General features: G+C 46.1%; 2 protein-coding genes across 3 annotated transcripts in view; both read right to left on the reverse strand.

Annotated features, from left to right (window-relative positions):
- The window catches only part of LOC119459581 (uncharacterized), a 140441-nt gene that overhangs the window by 39756 nt on the left and 77090 nt on the right, over positions 1 to 23595 (reverse strand). The gene's annotated exons all lie outside the window — the stretch shown is intronic.
- LOC125946805 (phospholipase A1-like) overlaps positions 1 to 23595 on the reverse strand; it is a 286234-nt gene that overhangs the window by 23660 nt on the left and 238979 nt on the right. The window contains exons 1-3 of one of the 2 annotated variants that reach the window (XM_049670871.1): positions 18644 to 18684; positions 13610 to 13782; positions 5358 to 5525 (exon numbers count right to left, since the gene is read on the reverse strand). In XM_049670871.1, the coding sequence (XP_049526828.1) occupies positions 5358 to 5525; positions 13610 to 13782; positions 18644 to 18677 (375 nt within the window). In that variant the 5' untranslated portion in view covers positions 18678 to 18684. Of the gene's footprint in view, positions 1 to 5357; positions 5526 to 13609; positions 13783 to 18643; positions 18685 to 23595 lie in introns of those variants that run through there. The other variant, XM_049670872.1, reaches the window with a different exon arrangement.

Consider the following 23595-nt stretch of genomic DNA (forward strand, 5'->3'; position numbering starts at 1 on the left):
CCAGTAGCGCCAATCAAGGAGGATCCAACATAAGGCGTCTTCACTTTCCGCAGAAGAGAGCATAGGTCCGCACGCATAACAGATATAGTAGCTCCCGTGTCAATCATAGCTAACAACAGACACCTCCACAGACACCAATAACATGTTCGACGGACGTTCAGGAGGACTTGTAGCACTTCACGTCGATGCAGGTTTCCCTCCAAAAACTGCACTGGTTAGTCTTCCGGTCGCTGGACATCGAGATGGCAGACAGGCCGAAGTGGCGAAACAGAACGTCGGAGCGGCGATGGGGAGCGGTGTCTCGAGGCACGTGTGTTGTGGGCGGTGTTGGAGAAGTCGGCCGGAGATGGAGATCAGCAAGCGGGAGGATTATCGTCATAAGTGCGGTAGACGCGAGGAGGTGGCTCATTGCGTTCAAAGGCAGCGTAACCACGACGTTCGTTTTGCTGGCAGCGTCGGCAAACCGGGAGATATGTCCTCGAAAGCCGCAGCAGCAGATAGGCTTCAGGCGCGGATCCAGGGGGGATGTCCGGATGTCCTGACCCCCCCCCCCCCTCAGATTTCTGCATCGCCCCCTCGCTGACAGGGGGATGGCCCTGTCGCAAAAAAAAATTATGGCCACCAGCATTCTTCAAAAGTATTTTTCGCGAGTACCAGTGGTATCAGCCATGTAGAAGTAAAGCTAGCTCGCTCACAAGCTTAGTTGTATTCCGTAGGAGTGTGGTGTCGCGAAGTTGCCGTAGTTATTTTTTCTCATGAACACCTTGGACCTCCTGGCGCCTGCCGTGCCTTACTCGTCCCGTCGGTGGCGTCGAATGAACAAGGGGACGTCCCTTTTGCCAAGCACGCCAAGGTAAACTCGAGCGCCTTCGCGCCTTATTAACTTAGTTTCCCCTTGGGGTGTCAACGGTTGCCTCATTGGCTGTCATCGGTTCCGCGACCAACCCGCTTAATGAAAGAAATCTCTCGCTGAAGTGTTCATATATAAATAATAAAAACTAACAGCTAAACTAAGAACTACGCATATGGAACTTTTCTTTAACCGTAGCACTCATTGTGATCACAGTTGCATGTTGACAATATCCAGTACGAGCACAGTGCCGTTCGTACGCTACAAGTTTTTCATTGTAACTTCGCAGTTTTATTGACCTACATTAAGCATAGGAGGCTCAAGCCCGCCGGATCCGTTTATCTGAGTGGGCGTTCTCGCGGAGCGGGGTGAAGCCTAGAGCCGCGGCTGCGAAGTGGGGGAGCGTGACGTCAGCGGCCAACGCCACTGCGCGGGCCTAGGATGGCGTCGCATGGTTAGAGAAACTGGAGCAGATGCGCGCCTTGTGTAAAAGGATGACGTGGCGTGGGAAACAAAACATTAAGACGCTGGCTCGCGCTCTCGGCTACTACGCCACATAGTTATTCTTGTAGGTGGCGTCGTGAGTCTTCATACGCGGTGATTCGCATATCGTAAACAACCAGCGTAGTGGTTGCTGCGTTGGAGCGGAGCGTTACGCCCGTATTCAAGAACGTTCCTCTAGTCAACACACCACCACGACTCAAGAGAGAAGATGGCACCGCCATCCCTCCACAGAAGTGGTCACTGAGCTTCATGATCATTCACGGGAATTCTTGAGAATTGTCGCGTCTTTATCAGTCGAGAAGCGGCGCTGTGCTCAACAAGGAAGAGTGTAGTAAGAGCTTCGAGTCGAGGGCTCTTTGAGAATACGGGAGTTAGTCCTCCAAAGCAAACGAAGGTCAAACGAAGGTGATCTCCTTCAGGAAGTCAAGGTGTCCCAACAGAACTCTAAAGACGGACCCGTGCTTACGCATTTATAACGAACCTGCAAAAGATCATCCCAAATTTTATTTTAAGAAACAATACAGGATAGATATACCGGGTGTTGAAAATTAGGCTTTATGGCTTTCTTAAAATTATGCACTGGGAGGCACATGCAGACCACCTGCGCAAATCAATTATGTGGCCAGGCGGACACAGAGTGAGATGATAATTATCGCTGTCAGCAGCCCAATTAACCAAAATTGAATAATTAACTTTTTATTGACTGCAGTAAGTGTGTATGTTTGTATTCAAAAGTTAGACGCAGTCGTGTTTCTACACAGTTTCACTTGGAAGAATTCTTCTAGCGTGTCTTTGCTCCGAGATATCCAATTCCAAATTTTAATTGTCGTTCGCATGATTGCGCATGCAAGAGAGTGAGGATCGGCGCAAAGCTCCTCCCTGATGTCACGCCGCGGTTGCGTGCGGCGTTTAGTCTGACAACGGGGCGGAGGCATTGGCAAAGATCATTACTGTCCACCTTCCCCTCACGGCTGGCGAAATGAAAAAAAAAAAATCTAAGAACCCGTAACCACTGTCGTAACACGCGACCGCGCAGCCGGTAAAGATGGCGGTAGCTGCCATGCGGAGATAATGGCGCGAGCGGAGAAGCCAGAAGGCAGTACGCGTGCGTACGCGGTCGTCTAGTCACCATTGGTAATGGCGACTAGACGTTCGGTCCTTGTCTAGGCTACGCAAATAAAGAGACTGCTGATTTCCAAGTATTGTAAGTTTTATTGAAATCAAGAGCAACAACTGCACCATCAACAGCAGAAACCTTTTTAGCTATGCTAACGAATATTTCATACTGCCGCTTTAAGTTTGGTGTTGTCATGCAGAAATCGCATGACAACATTCCACCCATCAAGATGTCAATGCCCTAAAAATATCCAAAATGCCTCCCTTCCACAGCAACGAAAAGCATAAACCGCTCTCGCGTCGACTCGATTATTCTGCACAGTACGATAATTGAAATTTGGAGTCGGATATCTCGGAGCACGGACACGCTAGAATAATTCTTCCGACTGATACTGTTTAGAAACACGACTGTCTCTAAGTTTTCAATACAAACATACCCACTTACTGCCGTCAACCAAAAATAATTGTTCAATTTTAGTTAATTGGGCTGCTCACAGCGATAATTATCATCTCGCTTTGTGCCCCCTTAGCCACATAACTTATTTGCACAGGTGGTCTTCGCGTGCCTCCCAGTGCCTAATTTTAAGAAAACCATAAAGCTTAGTTTTGAACACCTTGTATTATCAGGCGCAGCCGCCAAGCACGTGGTTGTATTGGGTAACGTCCTTTTCCTATAAGCTCGGAGAAACCGATACCTGGCTTCGCTACAGGTCTTCTCCCTCTTTCTGGGGTAATACGTGCCAAAACCAATTCTGATTATGAGGCACGCCGTAGTGGAAGGCTCCGGATTAATTTTGACCACCCGGGGTTCTTTAACCTGCACTACAACGCAAGAACACGGGCGTTTTTGCATTTCGCCTCCATCGAAATGCGGCTGCGGCGGCCGGGATTTGATCCCGCGATCGCGTGCTCAACGCCTGAGCTGACTGAGCCATCACGGAGGTCTACAGGTGTTGCTCTAGCCGTGTAAAACGCGGGGTTATCGTGAGCAAAAACGGTAAATTTCGGTAAATAAGAAAGGCTACTATCATCATCATCATCATCATCATCATTGACAGAAGCTGACCCCCCCCCCCCCCCCCTCAGAAAAAACCTGGATCCGCCCCTGCGGCCTCGACGAACGCAGGCATAATAGTAAGGCGGGTTCGGAGCTCGGGCGACTAAAGGGGCCAGATGATCCTGAGCAGGCGCAAGCGGTGCGATTGGAGACGGTGCGGCTGGCATTGCAGCAAACTAGGCGTAAGAAGTCGGTTGTGGGTGGGCAAGGAGAAGAGTTGGCATGGTGGGGGTGCTGCAGGGAGGCCAGTTCCTCCTCAATAATGCCGCACAGGTCAGTAGAAGCAGGTTGGACGTGAGCGCTGCTGCTAGGGCGTGAGCCATGCGCTTGCAATTCCTCACGAATTATGGCTCGAATGATAGACCGGAGTTGAATACTGTTGGCCAGGGGGTTGTCGGAAAAGTCCGGTTGCAAGCGGATTAATTGCAAGGCGTCGAGACACTGACAAATAGAGACGGCGTCCGACACCGTCGAAGGGTTTTGAGCGGGGAGTGCATTGAAGGCCGTAGGTCCGATACCCTTAAGTAGGTGTCACACGCGGTCAGTTTCTGACATGGCACTGTTGACACGGTGGCAAAGCGCGAGGTTGTCCTCAATGTGCGAGGTATACGACTCGCCAAAATGCTGGACGTTCTCAGACAGCCTCTTTTTCGCAACTTCCGAACGAACCGTGGGTGTGCCAAAAATTCGCTGTGACTGCTCTTAGAAAGACGACCAATCACGGAAGTCTCTCTCGTGGTTCAGGAAACATGTCTTGGCTACTTGAAAGACGTAAAATGGTACTTTTTTAACCTCGATGTGTCGTTCCACTTGTACTCGCTGACACGATCGTAGTCATCTAGCCAGGCTTCAACGTCCTCACCAGACTAGCCAGAGAAGATTTCAGGATCCCGATACCAGTTATTCGCAGGGCTGGGAATGGGGTGGCTGGCACTTGAACCAAGCTGGTGGACGCTGCGGGCTGGTTTTGCGACATGGCATCCCTCTTGGCGTAAGCGGCGTCCCGAACATAGCTCGAGGAGAGATCTTGAAGTGGATTGAGGACGAAGGGATCTTAAAGCGCCTCCACCACTTGAAATACCACGGTCGAGACGACGCTTTATTCCAAGACGGAAAAATGGCGCCGACGCAAAAATGAACACGAGCCGATGATTGATGACAGCTTTGCACAGATGAAGATGAAGTCCGCAAAATAGTTACAATGTTTACACTTTCTACGGCGAAGGTATGCACAGCTAGGGTCCCGGGATTCTTTCGCGTCCAACATGTCGACAGAAAACCCAGGTGATCCGATCCCGCGGCGGCAGTGCATGGCCAAGAGCAATGTCTCATACTTGGTAAGGCAGACTTGTGGCGAAAATGCAGCACAGCTTTTGTTCCCATACGAAACGCACAAATAAAAAAAGCCGCCGAAACCACATGATCGCTGACGAGGCGCGCGCACGTCCGCGTTGATCAACGTACGTTGCCGCCAAACAACTAAAAAAAAAAAAAACATCAGTGTGTATCATAGTGACCACAAAGCAGTTAGAACAGGTATTTGAAAGTATATAAATGAAATGAAGGTTTTGTAAGCTGCATTCAAATGTGTGTGCGTAATTTGCGTAATGGGCGCACATCATGGGATCGGTGTTTGACAAGTTGCCCTACATAAGGCGCAACGTATACACAGCTTCGCTGACCAGCCACCTTCACAATAGTGTAATGGCGGTGTTTTTTTTCCGTAAAACATTTCCTACCACAAAATTTGCTCTTAAGTTCGCTTTGTCAGTTCTTCCCTTTATTCTTACCCTTTATAAAAAATATATTGTCAAACCATGCACCTCTTACATGGGTAATTATGATGGTTGTCAGCGTGTCGACAGCCTTCTCTGCTAGACGTAGAAGAATGCGAGCGAGTTTATTCACTGGTTCAATAGTACGCTTTTTTCTTACATGGTGGTCCATGAACATATTGTACAATTTAGAAATTTCCTCAGACGACAGGCCGTGTATTTCCTGCAAGTAAATTGTGATTCTTGGTTGAAAATGAATCCTTCGTCCACAGGGTATTTCATTGCTCGCAGAGCAAAATTTGATACGTAGATCGCTAGTACAAATGACACATCAGCCCTGCCTTGCAGTCCCGGTTCATATTGTAAAACAGAACTTTACTATCAAATTAGCATGTCGAAAGAAGAGTTGCAGGTGCCAGATTAGATTGTTAAATAATACCGAGGTAAAGCGTAAGCATGTTGGAATGGGAAGCAAACTTTCTGCATACATAAAACAAATTTTCCTATTGGCTAGCTGGCTATCTGTAGCTTTATTTAGCTGGAATGTGCTGCTCGGACTTTGCCCTTTACTTTTGAAGCACGCGTGATGTGTTAGAAGAATTGTTCCAACGTCGATAAAAATTGCTGGACTGTTTTCCTTCAGTAGATGTACGAAAGTTTACTTCATGAAGAAACCATGAAGTTGGTAAGCTATGAGTGACCAGAAAAGTCTACAGCCTGCTTTTTAGAGATATTAGACAAGGGCCTTAAAAAGAGTTGAGGTCACATTGAAGGAGTTTCTACAACTAGACCCACCTTGCACTAAAAAAATATTTTTTTTCGACTGGTATTCGTCAGAGACAAAAACATTGCAGATGAAATGAAGAAATATGCACAAAGGGCTTTGCAGTATCTGAAATTCGCAGCCGGAGTGAACTGCGACCTGTTTTCATAACATCCAATTTTAGCATAAATCTTTACAAATCACAATAATAAAGATACATTGTTTATCAATTGAGACAAAATAGGAAGGATATTGGGAAGAAAAGTTTGAGAGTAGAGGCCAAAAGTACAAAGGCGTTTGACCAGGAGCACCATAACTACATCAATTGCTTGCCTGCATCTCAAATATCTCGCAACCAAGGAACAGTAAAAAGGATGTGAAGGGACGGGGAATTGAAAATAAGGTGATTAAGTATTAAAAGAAAACATTGTAGAGGCCGTATCGGAGACGCAGTCATTGTGGGTTATGTTCAAAGGGTTGTGTGTGCTGCAGAGGCGTACAGTACAGGCACTGGGGTTAAAAAATGAAATAAGCACATACATAGCTGGCACTTATTCACGTGTTAGAAAGCTTACATGCCTAACCTATGTTACAAACAGGGTCTTCTGGTCTAACTTTGCCTTCTTGCTCGCTCCATATTCATAGTACGTGCGCCGCATTCAAACGCGCTGGACACGAATAGCAATCCCTCCGTCTTGCTGCCCGAGTCTATTCAGGCTATATATGAGGAAAATACACGCTTTCTCGGCATCTCACATCGCCTGTAAGCCGCTGAATAAAAGTAAAGGTAGTGGCATTCTTCTTCGTCCGACCTCGGCTTCTGCTAGTATCCTCACCGCTCGCGCTCTCCCTCGTCACTCGCCCTCAATTTGTTCGTTCGCTCTGGAGCGTGCGGCTCAGTCCATAGAGTTATAGTTACGCGAGGTGAGACAGTAAGAATTGTTGTCGGATATTTGCGCATGAATTTTTACCCTATTTTAGACTTGTTTATTGTGTGCTGTGCTAGGAGCGATGATGAAACTGGCAGAAAATGAAGATGATGGCAGAGTAGCGGTGCACTTCTTATGCCGCTTCCCACTGACTGCCTGCATCCAGTTAGAAGCCTTTTGAGGCTAGTTTCGTTGACAAATTGCTTTTGCATTGAACACTGCTACAAACATTTAGCATTCCTAAAGATACTTGCGCGGCGTGAAAGTGCTGCCATGAAGTTAAAGTTTCGCTGCGCCACGCGAAAAGCGATTCATTTGCGTGTGTGTAGCACGATGTAGCGCCTACTAACACGAAAACTTTGACTTCGCGTCAAAAAAAAGAAAAAAAAATACGGAAAAGCTGCCTTACGCAACCCATGATCGGGATGATCACGTTTTAGTCATCCGACAAGTGCTACCTACAGGTCTCATCTTGCGGTTGTTCTGCAATGCAAGATGCAGGTTATATATATATATATATATATATATATATGTCTTTCCGATTAGATGACCTGTTGATAATATGCGCTAGTGGTGGTCTAGCCACTTCCCTCTTTTTTGTGCAGTTTACAAGTGAATGTTAGCTAACAAACTCGCTTTATAAGCCTTCGTACTGCACCACTTTATTCTGCCGAGATGGCGAAGGGAAGAAAGCCTACTCAATATAGTCAAAATCATTTACGCTTGCTATGAACAGCTTGTCCTCACAAAATACGAGTATATTTGCAGCGCCTGTTATTTGCACGCCTAACAAAAGCATGGACTGACTAACCTATAGGCACTTTCAGTAGTACAATGATACCGCGTGCAACATTTTTACCGCGATTTATCACAACAGACAGACTACGCACTCCATAGCTTCATAAACTTATTCACGATACCGCAATCAGGAAAAAAAATATACTGAACAAGAACCGAAAAGCAACCCTCGCGCAAGCCTAACCATGCCTAAGCCTATCTAGGCCTAGGCAGAAAAAAGCGCTGTACAACCAAAGCAGCAAGTTACACGAATTCCGCGAATAGTGGATTTATTTCGGTGGGTGGACCCTTTCTCAACATTTTCTGCATTCCAATTTTCAACCTCGGCGTGCGAAGGCGGGTAGGCCTAGGCCTAACACCGCAAGTCGCTCATTACCGCCATGGAAATTGTCACCGGTGAGACGATAGATATCGCCTGAAGACGTGAGTGACTCGGGCTGGATCGCGGCATATAACCGCAAACCAAGCAAGGCCAAGGGCAGTCAACCCCAAGTAGCAAGTTCGTCAAGTACACGTGGCATACGACGGGACAGTGATCGCATCGCGGGACCGAAGAGCGCCGAGTGGCTACCTCGAGACTTCCTCAGCTAGCAAGGGACACGTTCCGTGTCATCGTGAGACCCCGAGACGATCTCAACGTGGCCAAATCCACACCAGTGCAGGTTGAGCAAGCCCTGGCAATGGCGGCAGCCCTGGCTCTTCAAGACCTCACGGAAGACTCCATCTGCCCCGAACGTAACTCAGAATATCTTCATCATCTGCACACCCAGCGAACGCAACACAAAAGCATACGCCACGGTGCAACAGATTCGCATGAAAGATACTACGTATCTGGTCGCAGTATTCCCGGCCCCACCCGATGATACCTGCAAAGGCGTAGTCAGAGACATTGACCTCTCGCTCAACGACTCCCAACTCCGACACCGGATCGTCACGAAACGCAACCCTAACGCCTTGGAGGTGAAGAGAATCAAGAACACCACAGCAGTGACAATCCTTTTCCAAGGAATGCAAGTACCAAGGTACATCTACTGCGGAGCAAGCATTGTTCGATGCACGCTCTTTTGCAGACACACGGAAGTTTGCTACAACTGTGGCAACATCTGTCACCGCGCGGATGTCTGCCCAAACCTAATCCCAGCATCACGTGGTGCCGGAAGTGTGGCGGACCACGCCCCACCACCGACAAGGACTGCAAATGCCAGTTTCAAGTCCCTTAAATCGCGCGACAGAGATGACGCCGCAGACGCAACCGACGCGCCCGCAGCCCCTCCCGAGGGCCGAGTGGCGCCAGTCACCGGGACTCGAGCGCCACCTCAGGAATTTGCGTAGCGACCAGAAGGAGTCGCTCGGTCAAGGCGGCACCCGAGCGCCGCAGCGCTCTCCGCAGCAGCCGCTCCAGCTGCAGGGGGCGCCCTACATCCAGCCACACCGCACTGACGTGGGCCGACCGAGTACAAGTGAAACAACACCAGCCACTGCAACGGCGCGCCTCATCTACCAGACAGGTAACGCGGTCTTCATTGCCCGAGCATGAGAGCGAGATAGTCACATCCCTACAACAGGAACTAGTGGGTCTCCGAGCCATCATACAAGTGCTTAGAGCTCAGCTTAACGACGCGAAACAGGAGATTTAAAACCTTAAACCTCCCAAATAAGCACTACCCCAAGAGTCAAACGTAAAAGTAAGCACAGCCAAACGCAAACCCCCTCTGCTCTCAGAGACAGAAGAGAGTAATGCACCGCAAGACACCCGTGGCAAAATTCTGCGCCTCATGCGAGAGAACCTAGAAAGTATTCGTACCCTAACGAATCGTGTTGAGGTGGTCGAAAACAAAGTCGCCATAAAAATTAAAAACACCGCCAGTAAGAGAAAACCGATGTTCACGACAGGGCACCGTTCCGCACCAATAAATGCCCCGCAAAACCATCTTGGCTAGCACGACTCTGGATACCTTAGAAATTTGGCAGTGGAATTGCGCTAGCTACACGAAACGCCAATCGTCGCTGCAACAGTACCTCAAAATTCAACCCGAAAAGCCGCACGTAATACTATTACAAGGAACCCTACGCGAAACTCTCACGCTGTCAGGGTAGAACTCCGTCTCCCAAAGAGGAGGGGACACCAGGAGAGGCATCGCCACGCTCGTTAATAGAAAATTCGCGCACATCGTTCACGACTTTCTACCGAAAAACAGTCGCACCGAGGCGATCCTAATCGAGCTGTTACTTAACCACCACTTAAAACAAAACGTTTTTGTACTAAACGTGTACAGCTCCCCCGCGCACTACAAACAATCCTTCCACGCAATCCTTATTAAAGCCAGATCATTAGCACGAAACTCACCGCTTATTATCGCAGGTGACTTCAACGCCCCCCACCCGTCATGGGGTTACCCCAAAATTAAGCCTAGCGGGAACAACCTCTCGCGTGCTATAGACAACTTGTCCCTCACCCTGGTGACACACCACATGTTCCCCACCAAATTGGTTTCGTCGACGCGAGCGATACTACGCCGGACCTCACTGTTACTCCGAAATGTAGCAATCCACACATGGATGAACACGCAAGAGAACCTCCATGGGCAGCGATCACTTCGTCATACGCACAGAAATGACAGCCCCACCCCGATCACTCACCCTCACAGACTGGGATACCTTCCGTAAGCTACAGAAGGAAGACACGAACACGTATGACTCCTTCACGAAACTCTTTGCTGCGATAAAGGGCGACGTAACTAGAGCCACGCAAATCATACAAACGCAACTGGAGGTCCCAAGGGTTGACTCTCACCTCGCACACTTACTCGAGGCCAAGGCCTCGATACTTACGCGATGGAGAAAGCAACGTCGCAACAGACGCCTGCGCAAACGCATCGCGATCCTCAACCGAGACATAGACCAATACTGTACGGAGCTCAGAAGACTCCAATGGCACGAACTCTGTTCGGCGGTCGACGGCGGCATGCGGACCGGAGGTAAGTGGAACCACCTGAAACGCATGTTAGACGACAGCCAAACGAAGGATAATCAAAGCCACTGCGCTAGACCGACTTCTAAACTCACATAAAGAGAAAGGGGGAACGGGAGAGTCCTTCCTGGAAGGAACTGCCAAACGATACGTTCCACTCGGTGACGCTCACTCGAACGATTACCCGAGCATAAAGTGCGAAACCACTCCCGAACTAGACGCTGCTTTCACGGCACCAGAAGTCCGAGATATATACGCTACGCAACCTAAACAGCAGGTCAGCCTCAGGACCCGACAGGGTAACCAACCATATGTTACGTAACTTAGACGACCAAGCATATACATTACTCACGAAAGAGATCAACCCCATGTGGGAAACAGGAGAGTTACCAACTCAATGGCGCACTGCCACAGTGGTCTTCATTCCAAAACCCAGCAAACCACTTTACCTCGACAATTTACGCCCCATCTCCCTTACCGCATGCGTGCGGAAGGTAGCCGAGCCCGTCATTCAAAACTGAGTGTCACGCTACATGGAGGAACACGAACTCTTTCCATAGAACATGTTAGCGTTTCGACCCCACCTATCCGCCCAAGATGTCATGTTACTCCTAAAGAGACAGATCTTCGACGTTAAAACAAGAGACGTTCAAAGCATTCTCGCCCTCGATCTCACGAAAGCATTCGACAACATCTCGCACCGCTTCGTACTGGAGTCTGTGGCAGGCCTCGGCCTCCGCCAGAAATTTCGGGAGTACGTACGCTCCTTCCTAAAAAAACCCGAGAAGCCCGACTGCGAGTCTCACAACATAAGTCGGACCCCTACACGCTGGGGTTCGTCGGAACACCGCAAGGCTCAGTCATCACTTCATTACTATTTAACATAGTGATGAAGTGACTTGCACACAAACTACGAGACATCTCGAACGTAAACTTCGTTCTATACGCAGATGACATCACCATCTGGAGCCCGGGAGGCTCCCTGGCAGACATGGAGCAGGCTATACAGTCTACTCTAGATGCCATGGAAGAGTACCTACTAGACACAGGAATGAAACTATCCTCCAGGAAATCGGAACTCTTAATATTTCGCAAGTCTTGTCAAGGAGTCCGCTACCTTAACTCCACTAGACGAACTTCTGATCGCACTACACACAAGAGATAGACAACATATTCCGCAAGTCAACCACATACGCATTCTTGGGCTCCTAATCGAAGCCACCAGATGCCACGGACTCACGATCAAACAACACTTAACCGCCAAAACCTAAAACATGTTCACATTTATCCACAGTCTCGGGCGCAGGAAGGGTCTCTGCGAAGATAACCTTTTGGGCGTTTACCACGCGTTCCTTATGAGCTAGATTAATTACGTCGCCTCTGCCTACAACTGGAAGAAAATAGAAAAGACAAAACTAAACACGTTCATGCGCAAGAGCATCAAACAGGTCTTGGGCATTCCACAAAGAGCAAGTACAGTAAAGGTTGATCAGCTAGGCATGCACAACATCGAAAAAGTGATCGAGGCTCAGACTACTGCGCAAATACTCCGGCTATCCTCGTGCAAAGCCGGTAGACTAATCCTAAACGAAGCTAATGTCTTCCCATCTCCCTATCTCGAGCATGTGGTTACCCTATACCCATCGAAATTAGAGACAGCTACAAAGTCTCACTGTTTCCCAGAAACGTCCACCCACAACACAACGTGGGTAGGCCCGCGTCCGCGCGATTCTCGACCGCACCGAGGCGGATCGTGAAGCCACCGCATTTGTGGGCGCGGCCCAGTGCGGCAACACATCGACTTTCGCTAGCAGTCGCGGACGGCAACGGAACTTTACGATCATCCGCATCGGTTAAAACGACCACCAGCGCTAAAGCAGAACAGATAGCCGTAGCCACCGCCATGCCAGACCCCACATTTACTCATGTCCTCACGGACTCGCGTGCCGCAATTCGAGCCTACGAAAGTGGCAACGTATCTAAATAAGTGGCGCCAATACTACTAGCGAGCTTAAAAGAGAGCAAGCGATGCCTCTCCTGGTTCCCCGCTCCCATGGGGAAAGACATTCACCCGCAAAAACCTAACCTCTATCTAACGGCCCACGACCATGCGAGAGAACTTGCCCGCCACGACGGTCCCACGGGCTCCGAGAGGCTGGACATTCAGTTTAAGAACATTCAGTTTCCGCGCATCTCAACTTCCGAGCTGCGTGGCACGTCAACTTTTCTTTCACGTTCCGTCGCTGCGACGTGCGCATCGCCACGTTTCCCTAAAGGGCCGTGCGCCAAGCCCTACACTAAGTGGGGTGAGCGACCCTGCCAGCGCCAATCTCTATTGAAACATAATTGCGTTGCTCCATGCCGAACGGCATAAGGGCTGGCGGCGAGCACAGACCCTCCGTAAGGTTCCTTTTTCTTTCCTACGAGAACGAATTAGACGCGGCTTACGTCACTTCTCACTTCGCATTGTTTCGCATAACGTGGGGCCGGCAATCCTGCGCGTCAAGGGTATTTTCATCCAGAAGGGTAGACCTGCCCATTATTGGAGAAGGGAGTCTCCAGTAGCCGCCCAGTCCGCCTGGTGTCCATGGCAGCCATTTGGACGTGTGCCATTTCCCTACTATTTTCCTCCTAATTTTGTAAATATTGGTCTTTTTTTTGTTGTTCTTAGCCAACTACACGTGTACCGTCTATAGCTTACTCAAGTCGCAACAACTCGCATCGTGCTCCGCAACATTGCTAATCTTAAACCTTTTTTGAAGGAAACAGACATCACACTCATCATGGAGGTTCTTCACCATTTAGTACCCAATGCACATGAAAAATAAGGTCATGAAAGAAATCACCTCTATCACTTCCAAAGCAAGTTCATTATGATCCGCGAGCTTTTTACTCCAATCGTTATCGGAATAGTCTTTCTCTGTCCATTCACCTGGATGGTCGTGCAGCTTAACAAGCGTTTCAGTTTTCGTGTTTGCTGAGATTGCTACAGCCGCATAGTATCCAAGAACGAAGAATACTGCAAAATAGAAAAGAAAGATATTTCAAAACTGCGCTGCAGCCAACAATTTTTTCTGCACTGCGGATTAAAAAGCGCTCGAAAGCCAAATAAATCGTGCGGCGCAAAACGAATTATTGTTGAAAAAAAAAACTATATGCGCTGAGTTCAGAATGCTAATATCTTCAATTTCACACCGCGTTAAACAACTGAAGTAAAAAATTGCTTGCCTCGAATTTTGGTTTAAAAATTGGCATTTGCAACAAGAACGGTGCTGTAGTTTGTTAAATATAATGACGCCCAAAATATGATTTACTTCTTTGTGCATTCTACTTCTCGAAAGAAACTTTACCAGCGGAGTTCCTGCGGAATATTTTCTAGGTGTAATAAAATCAAAAAGCTTGTGAAATTTGGAAATAAAATGCTTTGAGCCGTTCGCTGAGCAAGCAGTCAAATGTGCATCAAATGCTCCATTTGATGCACATACATTCGAAATATTTCACGCTCTTAATGTGTTACTTATTGAATACTTTTATGAATATAACCTTGTCTTGAAAATTAAAAAAATATATTTTTGGTCTAACAATACGGTTTTCAGAAATTTGTGCAATCTAACGGAATCAACGGTAGTGTTGTATGAATTTAGAACCCGGAATCAGTGGGTATTGCCTTTCTCAAGAACCAATTATGGTTTGAAGCGATGGCAGAACCAAGTGCCAAGAATACTAAACTTGTTATATGCTTCTCATACTGAGCTGAACACGATTACAAGAAATACATTGAAAACAAATTTAATAAATAATGGTAACATTTTATAAAAACTACATTTGCAATCTTGTTTACAATGTCTCGAACCTTTCTATATTCCCTTTTGTTCCACTTAATTTTTGTGTGTGTACCACTGGATAATGCCGTTATTTCACAATAAAACCTGTATAGCGTAAATCTTAGCGTGTATCTACATTTGTGCATAAAGAGCCTTACATATGTGCGAGTAAATTATACTTCTTGAATATTGATGTTTGTATATGTATAGATGTGAATATGTTTTGAACTTTTGTAACCCATTTTTGTATTTATATATGCTGTAACTGATGCCAACGAAAGGGGAAGGAATCCCGTCAAGCTGCTTTTATGCAGCTTTTTGTTCCTTGCCCTGCATTCTTTTCTCTTTGTCTCTTTTTTCTTCTTTGTAAGAAAGGGAGGAAAAATGCGAAAATAAAGTTGAAGTTGAAGTTGAAGTTACCATGGGTGAAAATTTGATGCGATGTTTGCTGCGGGTAGTGCTTAGCCTAAACTTGATAGTGCATGCCTAGGCCAAATACTTGGCCAATACCTTGCGATAACCAAACAATAGCCAATCAATAGCTAATTGATAATCAATCAAAAATCAATGAATTCCGGAAAATACTGAGGATGACTTGGTATTGCTTAGCCTAGCCCAAAAGTTAGGACTAGATAGGTGCCCATCAGCTTCGCTGTCTCTCTAGCATTGTGCCATCAGTGCAAGCTCCGCAATTTTTTTTTTGTACAGAGAACATCGAAGACTTTATGCGTGCAACAAAGATTATAATGGTGCTAAAGGTTTTGTACAATACTCCTGCAAAACCTAATTAAAAAACACTTGCGTAAAGCAGCACAGGTACACTTTCTCATTCAGAATGGTAGAAATATACAAGAAAACAGTTGCATTGGATAACACAATACAGAAGAATAAAAAGATTTATTGAAGACTGCGGTAGAAAAAACCTATACAAAACATGGTGGCAATTAGAAAATTACATGCCAATTTACAGAGGGGAGAATGATGAGGGGTAATTTTGTGTTTATGGTATAGCGGTCTCTTGTTCAGCGAAACAAATTGACTGAATCCTTCTGAAAATTATTTTGCATTGACTACGTGAGCGATTGATTTCGCCAAATGATTCCACTCATGAGTTGCGATGTGGACTTACCAAAAACAGTGTAGATCAGAGTTGGTGCAAGGTTAATGTACTTGGTAAGAGTGGCCAAGCGCGGAAAAGCTACCGCTGCTGCTCTTATTATTGTTGCAGCGTAAGGAGAAGGGTTGCGATATATATTGTAAAATAATGTTATTCTCGAAGCGCAGAGCCTTCATTCTGGTGATGCAAGGTGAAGGCTGTTTTTAATTTTAGATAAGCCCAATTAAGGAAAGTTCCCGACGAGAACGAATTAGACGCAGCTTGCGTCTGTAGTAAGAAACTAGTATATGGCAACCTGGAAAAAGCCAACGGAAGCCACGAAGAAGTGAATGCGCGAGCTCGTGACGAACGTGCATGGGAGCTCGGGGCCTTCGGAACGAAAACGGCTGAGCTAGCGCTGCCAGGCTAGCCTGGGCGTGTACGGGTTCGACTTGAGGCAGAACACGCACCGAGCCGGTGCTACCAGACCAGCCGGGACGAGAGTGGCGTACCTACGGTGAACCTGTGTTCCGGCCAGAGCTGAAATGCAGACCAGGCGGAACGGGTCGGTGCTGTTCCTGCGGTGAACGAGTGTTCGAGCCCAGCGGTTCCAGATGGCCTTGGTCACGAGTGCGAAGTTCGGGCGAGCCACGTGAAAGGGTCCAGCACAACCGCCTGCTGGGGTCGTGGCCACGGTGCTGCGTTGCTGACCACGTGGGCCTGCCGTGCAGTCACGCGAGCAGTTCATCATCTGCACGTTTGCTAGCCGCCTGTACGGTTCCGTAATGCAAACAGCGCTTCAAGTCTACAAGTGCCGACGCCTCCGCCATCAAGTACTGTGAGTGACCTTACGAAGATACTCAGACACATTGTATCGTCAGTGAGACACGCGCTGTGACATCTCGCGTGAGTCGTGGACTGCGTGGACAGTATAAAAATAGTACAGTATCTTGTAGCTCTTCGTAAGTGTAATTGTTGCCGTCTGTCGTCGATAAATGTTTCTCCTGTCTATAGCTTTGCTTCCTGTATCTGAGTCCCTGGGCCCACGAACCACCACAACGTCACTTCTCACCTCGCATTGTTTCGCATAACATGGGGCCGGCAAGCCTACGCCGTCAAGGGTATTTTCATCCAGAAGGGTAGACCCGCTCATTATTAAGAGAAGGGAGTCACCAGTCGCTGAACAAGAGACAGCTACCATAAACAGAAAATTACCCCTCATCATTCTCACCTCTGTGAATTGGCATGTAATTTTCTAATTGCCATCATGTTTTGTTTAGGTTTTTTCAACCGCAGTCTTCAAGAAATCTTTTTACTCTGAGCCTAACGCTGTTGTACTGCAGTGATTCTATCTCTTCATGAGGCATGAGCCATGAGTGCCCCAAAAAGCTGACGAATATTCAAGTTTAGATCGCACAATTCAGTTGTGGGCAAGGAATTTTGTATCCTTGCAAGCTTGGCGTAGTGTTTATCAGAGAAAACCAAGAGTCCTACCTGATTCCTCCAAAAGACAGTGAATATGTGTGTTGCACGACACATTAGCAGTCAAATGTAAATGTAATATTCAACTGACTCGACTGGTTCAATCTTCTCATGGCTTATCAATCAAAATTTCAATCAAAATTTGTTCCAACATACAAGCATTGTTGAGGACCGTGGACAAAAAGCCAGCAAGGCTTTACGTGGTCCATGGCCCCGTTTACAGAAGTGTGCGAACAAAGTTATTTCGGGTGGTAAGCCGCCCCTGCTTTTATATCTTCATAATATCACTCATATTTCAATCAAAACGTCATTGGTGTATTTTCTGCAAGTGTTGTTTTAGTTCACTGTAGCCTTTAGACTCCGTAACAGCTCGCTAAATAGCAGTGTTCTTGCCAAAGAGACCTATGTTTGAATTTATACCAATCTGAATGTCATTTATGCAGATTAGAAATCGCATTGGCCCCAAAACTGAGCTAGGGATCACGCCAAGCTTCACGCGTTCGAACTTAGGTACAATCTGACAGTAAATCGTTACCAAGAAAAAGCGTTAGACATGTTTTGCAGTGAACCAATACAACGAATGTTGCATTATTAACACTTGATGTGCAGTTTCTGTGTTTATTTATCTCTTGCACTTCTTGCCGTACTACACAGGCATCGCGCATGCAGGAAAATAGCTTCCTGCATTTGTTACGGTTTTATTTACCAACTGTTTTATTAAAGATGGTAGTCTTTCTTGGGCTACCTAAACGCGAAAAACTTTGTCCGTCTCTCGATTCAACCGCCCGGCCAAAACCAACCAAGTTACTAGCACTGGTGGCAAGGGGTCATTCACGTCTACATTATACAGCGCAAAGAAAACCTCAGACCTATTTGAGGCAAAATATATGTACGTAACCGCGCTCCACTGCATTCATTTCATTAAGAATACGAATTGGACTGGTTTTTACGTTAGTAAATGAAAAATTAACGCGTTCGAAATGGTGTTGAAGAGACGCTACGTGTTAAAAACAAGCCGACTGAAGCCGCGGCTCTGTAGCCGGCTTTAAGCCAACAGTTATAAAAGGTCCCCACAGATCGCGCAAGAGCACCGCGAACACGGGAAATTTGAATTCAACTCACTAAAACCTCCATTGCATCAATCATGGGAGGAGTGAGAGGAGAGGGTAAGAGCGTGAGGAGTGGAAGGGAGAGAATATAGGGTGTTACGTATCAGAGGTGGCAGAAGACTATCGTCTCTCGACGTCATTTGCAGCGAAGCAAGCAGATATGCGGCCAATTGTTTTCTCTAAATGCCCTTCTCGCTTTCCGCACTTCTATATTGCTTAAAATTGTTGCTGAAATAAATGCGCATATTAGAAAGTGTATTTAAACGGGCCGACGTAGACATGGCAGGATCTTTCAAAAGCGTTATGAAACAGTGAGTCACAGATCATGCTGAAGATAGGGTGGTGGGAAGGAAAAACTGTTTCACATACCACACGTATAATTCAGCGGCGATAGAAGCGGCATTGTAGAATTTTCTGTCAGAAATTTCTGAAAAAAAACCAAGGTAATATTACGGTAAATATTACCGTGTATCAGAGTTTAGTGGCATTGATTCATTCAGCTTATGTAAGAGACACTGTCTTCAGACTGGTTCTACGACTGTATGCTGTGATAGCTGCCGTAGTGGAGGGTTTCTGAACTAGGGAAGAGCGCTAGAGACGAGTACGCAGAAGAGGCACACAACAACTAAACGTGCCTCTTCTGCGTCCTCGTCTTCCCCGCAGTTACGTAGGTCAAGATGGTCAAACAACTAATCGACACGTTCACTTTGTTAGAGGGTTTCTGATTAAGTTTCACCACGCCCTTTCCTTTACGTGTGCCTAAATCTAAGGACGCGTGCGTTTCTACGTTTCCCTCTTCTCAGTATGTGGCCGCCGAGGCCGACAGTTGAACCCGCCGCCCAAAGAGCAGCAGCAGAAAGCCATAGCTAATGAGCTACTGCGGTGGATGCCTCGAGATCACACATGCGAAAGAGGAAGTACAGGGCGCAGCCTTCTGGAATGACAGTAGAGTGTTGTAGCAAATTAATCAGCATGCTTCCAGAAGACATACGCTGGGCTCTTATAAATCTTATTCTTAAATTATTCTTGACAATACAACGCACATGTGTTAGCGGGAATTGCACATGTATCATTACATTGACGCGGTATGCTCGAGCCCGAGAACGTATGGAAGGGAATAGCGAACATTTTTGCGAAGGGAACATTGCACTTAGTTAACAGTAGTCGCGGAATTACATAATAGATAGGAACACCTGTGGCTGCATATCCGCAGAACATTACGCTCGAAAATTTCCTCGGGAGTGCCATTTTTTAAAGAAACAATAAATCCCAAACTGCAATTTAGAGGTGTCTAGCCTTGATTTGTGTTATGTACACTTTAGTTAAAAGAGCCTCTTCTTGAAATCTTTAGAAGACATACTAAGGCCTTCAAAGGTACAACTCAATTGCCATCAGGGAATCTGTAAAACATGGCAAATATATTCATAGTGCGGTGACATAAGGTAGAATTGAATTTAAAAGCAAAATGCTTTATTAAGTCTCAACCCTCACTTTAAAGATGGGAGGACACAGTACAGCAAATTGTAATTTAGTATATTTGAACTAAATAAACACAAATACACCCTAAATAACACATAAAATTGCAACAGTACCTATTCATGCGTAACGTGTAGAACATTTGTACAGGAAAGAGCAATGTACAAATGCAACATATTATATAAAAATGCACTAAACAGCAGAGTTTACTCCAATAAAGTAGATAGTTCTCCTGGTGATAAGAGAGGCTATAAATTTGGGGAGAAGCGGTCTTCTTATTTCTCACTTTATTTTTCGTCCGATGTATTGTTTATATGATATGTTTCTATATTTTATTTGCTGTTAGGACAACCTGAAAGTTGAGGATATAGGGTTTGTGAGCCATAGCGTGTCCAGTCTATGTTGCCCCTGTAAGTAAAATGTCGTAAGTGTGTACGGTGTGCGCTGAATGTTCTCAGATGCTAGAAGAAAGGCAGGATCTTTATCATTAAACCGTGTGTGTGACCAGCTTACCTGATGATTTTAGCCTATATAAGGATATTATGCTCAGTTTTTGCTGGTATTCCTGTGCTGGTCTAATTCGTAGTATTACTTACGCCTATAGAGTTGGTCATAAGCAAGAAAAATGAATTTTCAGATGCATAAGAAAGTCGAGCTTTTTTGTAGAACACTAAATAACCTAAAGCACGCGAAGCGGTCCATGACAAGGAAATGTGAACGTCCCATTCACTATTGTCAATCTTGATCAATATCTTCCAACCACGACCTTACTCTGAGTAAGAAGGAGAAACTTGAACTCGACACCTAGAGATCAAAATCCTATATTGCAGTTCTAATATAACCTACGAGAGGCATGCAAACGTACAATATTCGACGCTTCCTCACCAAGTGGAACATCCCTTGTCTTCAATGAATTAGGCACAAATATACATTCTCTTGTTAATCGCGCAACAGCTTTTCCGGCGCATCTTGCATTTCTCTTGCTTGGGTCAGTTGATGCAGAAGTGTAAGCTAGAAAATCTGGCTATTTATGAAAAATGCCTGCGCATGATCTAAAAGCAACTATGTAAAGCGAGTTGCTGCCATTTTAAAATAAATCGTCGATCAATTAGTACATGCGACGGAAAGCCGCTGGCAAAAAAGTTCACAAGTATTTTCAATGAATCTAAGTTTAAATGAATTCGTTGCTCCAATGAGCAAAAGACGTTAGCGTTCCGCCTCTGCGGCCTTTTAGGCTCCACGTTTAGCCACATCTTGTTGCCGTTTGCGCCGCTTTACCTCAGCTTCTGCTCGTTGTTATTCAGCATCTGCATGACACTTAGGCTGTTTCACCTCGGCCTGAGCCTGTCGCGTAGCAGGGTCCACCTGAAGCTTTGCCGTATCGCCTTAGCCTCCCAGGTTAACGTCCGTTGGCGTTCCTCCTCTGACTCTGCAGCACGCTTTCGGTGTTATTCTTAAGCTGCCACAGCCAACCGGCCCGTCGTCGCCATCACATAACCTAGGCATTGTGTGAGGGACGTTCATTTGCATTACATCGCACTACATCGAGTGCAGGGGTGAAAGGGCCAGTTCATTTTAAGGCGAAATTCTTAGATGGCTCAGGGGTAGAAATTTTGACCGTCCTGAAAGTTCAATGGCACCGGAATTCATAGCACCAAAATTCATGGTGCCCCCAGCCACATCGTGCTACAATGATGCCATCAAAAAAAAAAAAAGGTTGTTGGTTCGAGTGCCTTAATCAACTCTACCTTATTTACGATAGAAAAATTAAGACACTCAAACCCACGAATATTGGCGGGAGTCGAACCCGTGACCATTGGTGTTACTTAGGGCGAAGATAATTACCTGCCACCATGTATTGCTGCATTAACTCTACCTTAATTACAATAGAGATAATTATGACGCTCAAACCTATAGACGAACATTGGCGGGAGTCGAAGCCATGACCTTTGGTTTTACTTAAAGCGAAGGTAATTAAACTCCCACCATGTGTTAGTGCCACCATGGTGTCACCAACAATGATCGTGGGTTGAAGTGCCTTAATGAACTCTACCTTAATTAAGAGTGAATAGGGCACTCGGAACCGCGACCTTTGGTGGGAGTGGGGCCCCGATATTGGGTATTCCTGAAGGTGAAGTTAATGAGGCAAAGTTAAATAAGATATCTTTAGTTAAGGCAGTGGAACCAATGACCTTTGGTGCGAGAAAACAATAGGAAGTAACTACGCATTGAAATGAGAATGTCAATTACTTTATTGAATGCCTCACGAGCACCTAGGCGCGTTCATCCTCCTAGCGTACGCTAAATTGACTAAACTTTTTGTGTTAGATCAAGCCAAGAAGGATAGCTTTCAATTGTATTCATATTCCTTTTAAGTTAATGACTTGTTTTTTTTTTTTATTTCCTAAACTTCAGTGGTTGTCACGGAATTTTCGTTGATATAGACACTAACCGCAAGAAGAACAAAGAAAAGCTACAAAGCCTTGACCCGAACTAATAATATTTCTTCTAAGTGTTTTCTATGTGTTTTCTTTGTGTTTCTAAGTGACCCGAACTACAGCATAATATTTCTTCAGCTTGATTACGCCAATAAAACAAATCTCGCGGAGCTGCCAAGGTAGCATGTGCCCCTGTAATACTTCCTCTTATGCGGCCATCACACACATGGCCACTATTCGGGCCCGCGAGCGCTTTAATTTCTACATTCTGGCAAAAAATGTAACTGCTCCTGAAATACAACTTCTTTTTTTTTGCGCTAGTATGTGTGGTGTATTAGATTACTCAGGCGTACTTGATTTTCTCTTGCTTCAGCTCCACATCAAGCTTTTAAACACCTGATTCAACTAGCTGCATGAAGCTGACAGTCGGACAGAAACAGCTCTGTGTGAATGAGGGTCTTGGGCAACCCGGAAACAACGTTTATTGTATATATATCTAGGGCACTAGTACTCTGCAGGGATGCGGGTTCCAGCCAAACAGTTACAACTGCTCATTTGATATCATTACCCAAAGCAATATGATCTCCTGATTAGAGACGCCATCTCAATACAGCGCTGCGACAAGGTTTCTTTTTGCATTGGATAATACATTCACCTGGGTGTCCGTCACGGCTGAGCGCCAGCTTTACGAAGAAGCAGGCGCTAAAGCTTGTGGAATAAATTCGTCAGTTTCACTTGCTGCATTTTTTTCCCTGCCAGCGTGCACATGACAAGCTTAAAGTAGCATTATGTGTGTGAACAGCAAGTTTAACGTACTCAATGGGTTGAATATGTCAGTATCCACTTGGACAATTTTTTATTCTCCCGAAACAGTGCGCCATTGGAAAGAAAACTCTGACGCTCATCGAATTTAAGCCGTAAAATGATTATAAACAACTCGTCCGCATAAGCAGTATACCAACGCAGAACAAATCCCACTGCATTAGACGGGATTATGGAGAGCAGCATCCGGGGCAATCACTGCTCAACCGTGGCGCGAATGACAGAAGCACGAAAACAAGCAACCCAGGAGCACAGCCGTACTCTTCGATAATGGCAGGCAGAAGCTTGTGCAGCCGCTCAAAAAGAAGCCGACGGGAAAAAGAAAACATGCGTGAGAAAACGCACTGCAACGACTGTTCGCACTAATTGGCTTTGAGGGATTGAAAAATTATTGAATATGCTTGTACTTACTTTTTCTTCGTGCCTTTCAAGCGATATCGTGCTTCTTTAACGCAAGTATTCCCCCCTTGTGGTATTGAAACAGTCAGAATGGTCTCTAGTGTACTGACAGAAAAAGTGCTCCCTATGAAGTGCTCCCTATGAAGACTGAGTAATTGCACTGCAACATACTCGGTGGCCACGACA

This window comes from Dermacentor silvarum, chromosome 7 (genome assembly GCF_013339745.2).
Source record: "Dermacentor silvarum isolate Dsil-2018 chromosome 7, BIME_Dsil_1.4, whole genome shotgun sequence".
Classification (NCBI taxonomy): domain Eukaryota; kingdom Metazoa; phylum Arthropoda; class Arachnida; order Ixodida; family Ixodidae; genus Dermacentor; species Dermacentor silvarum.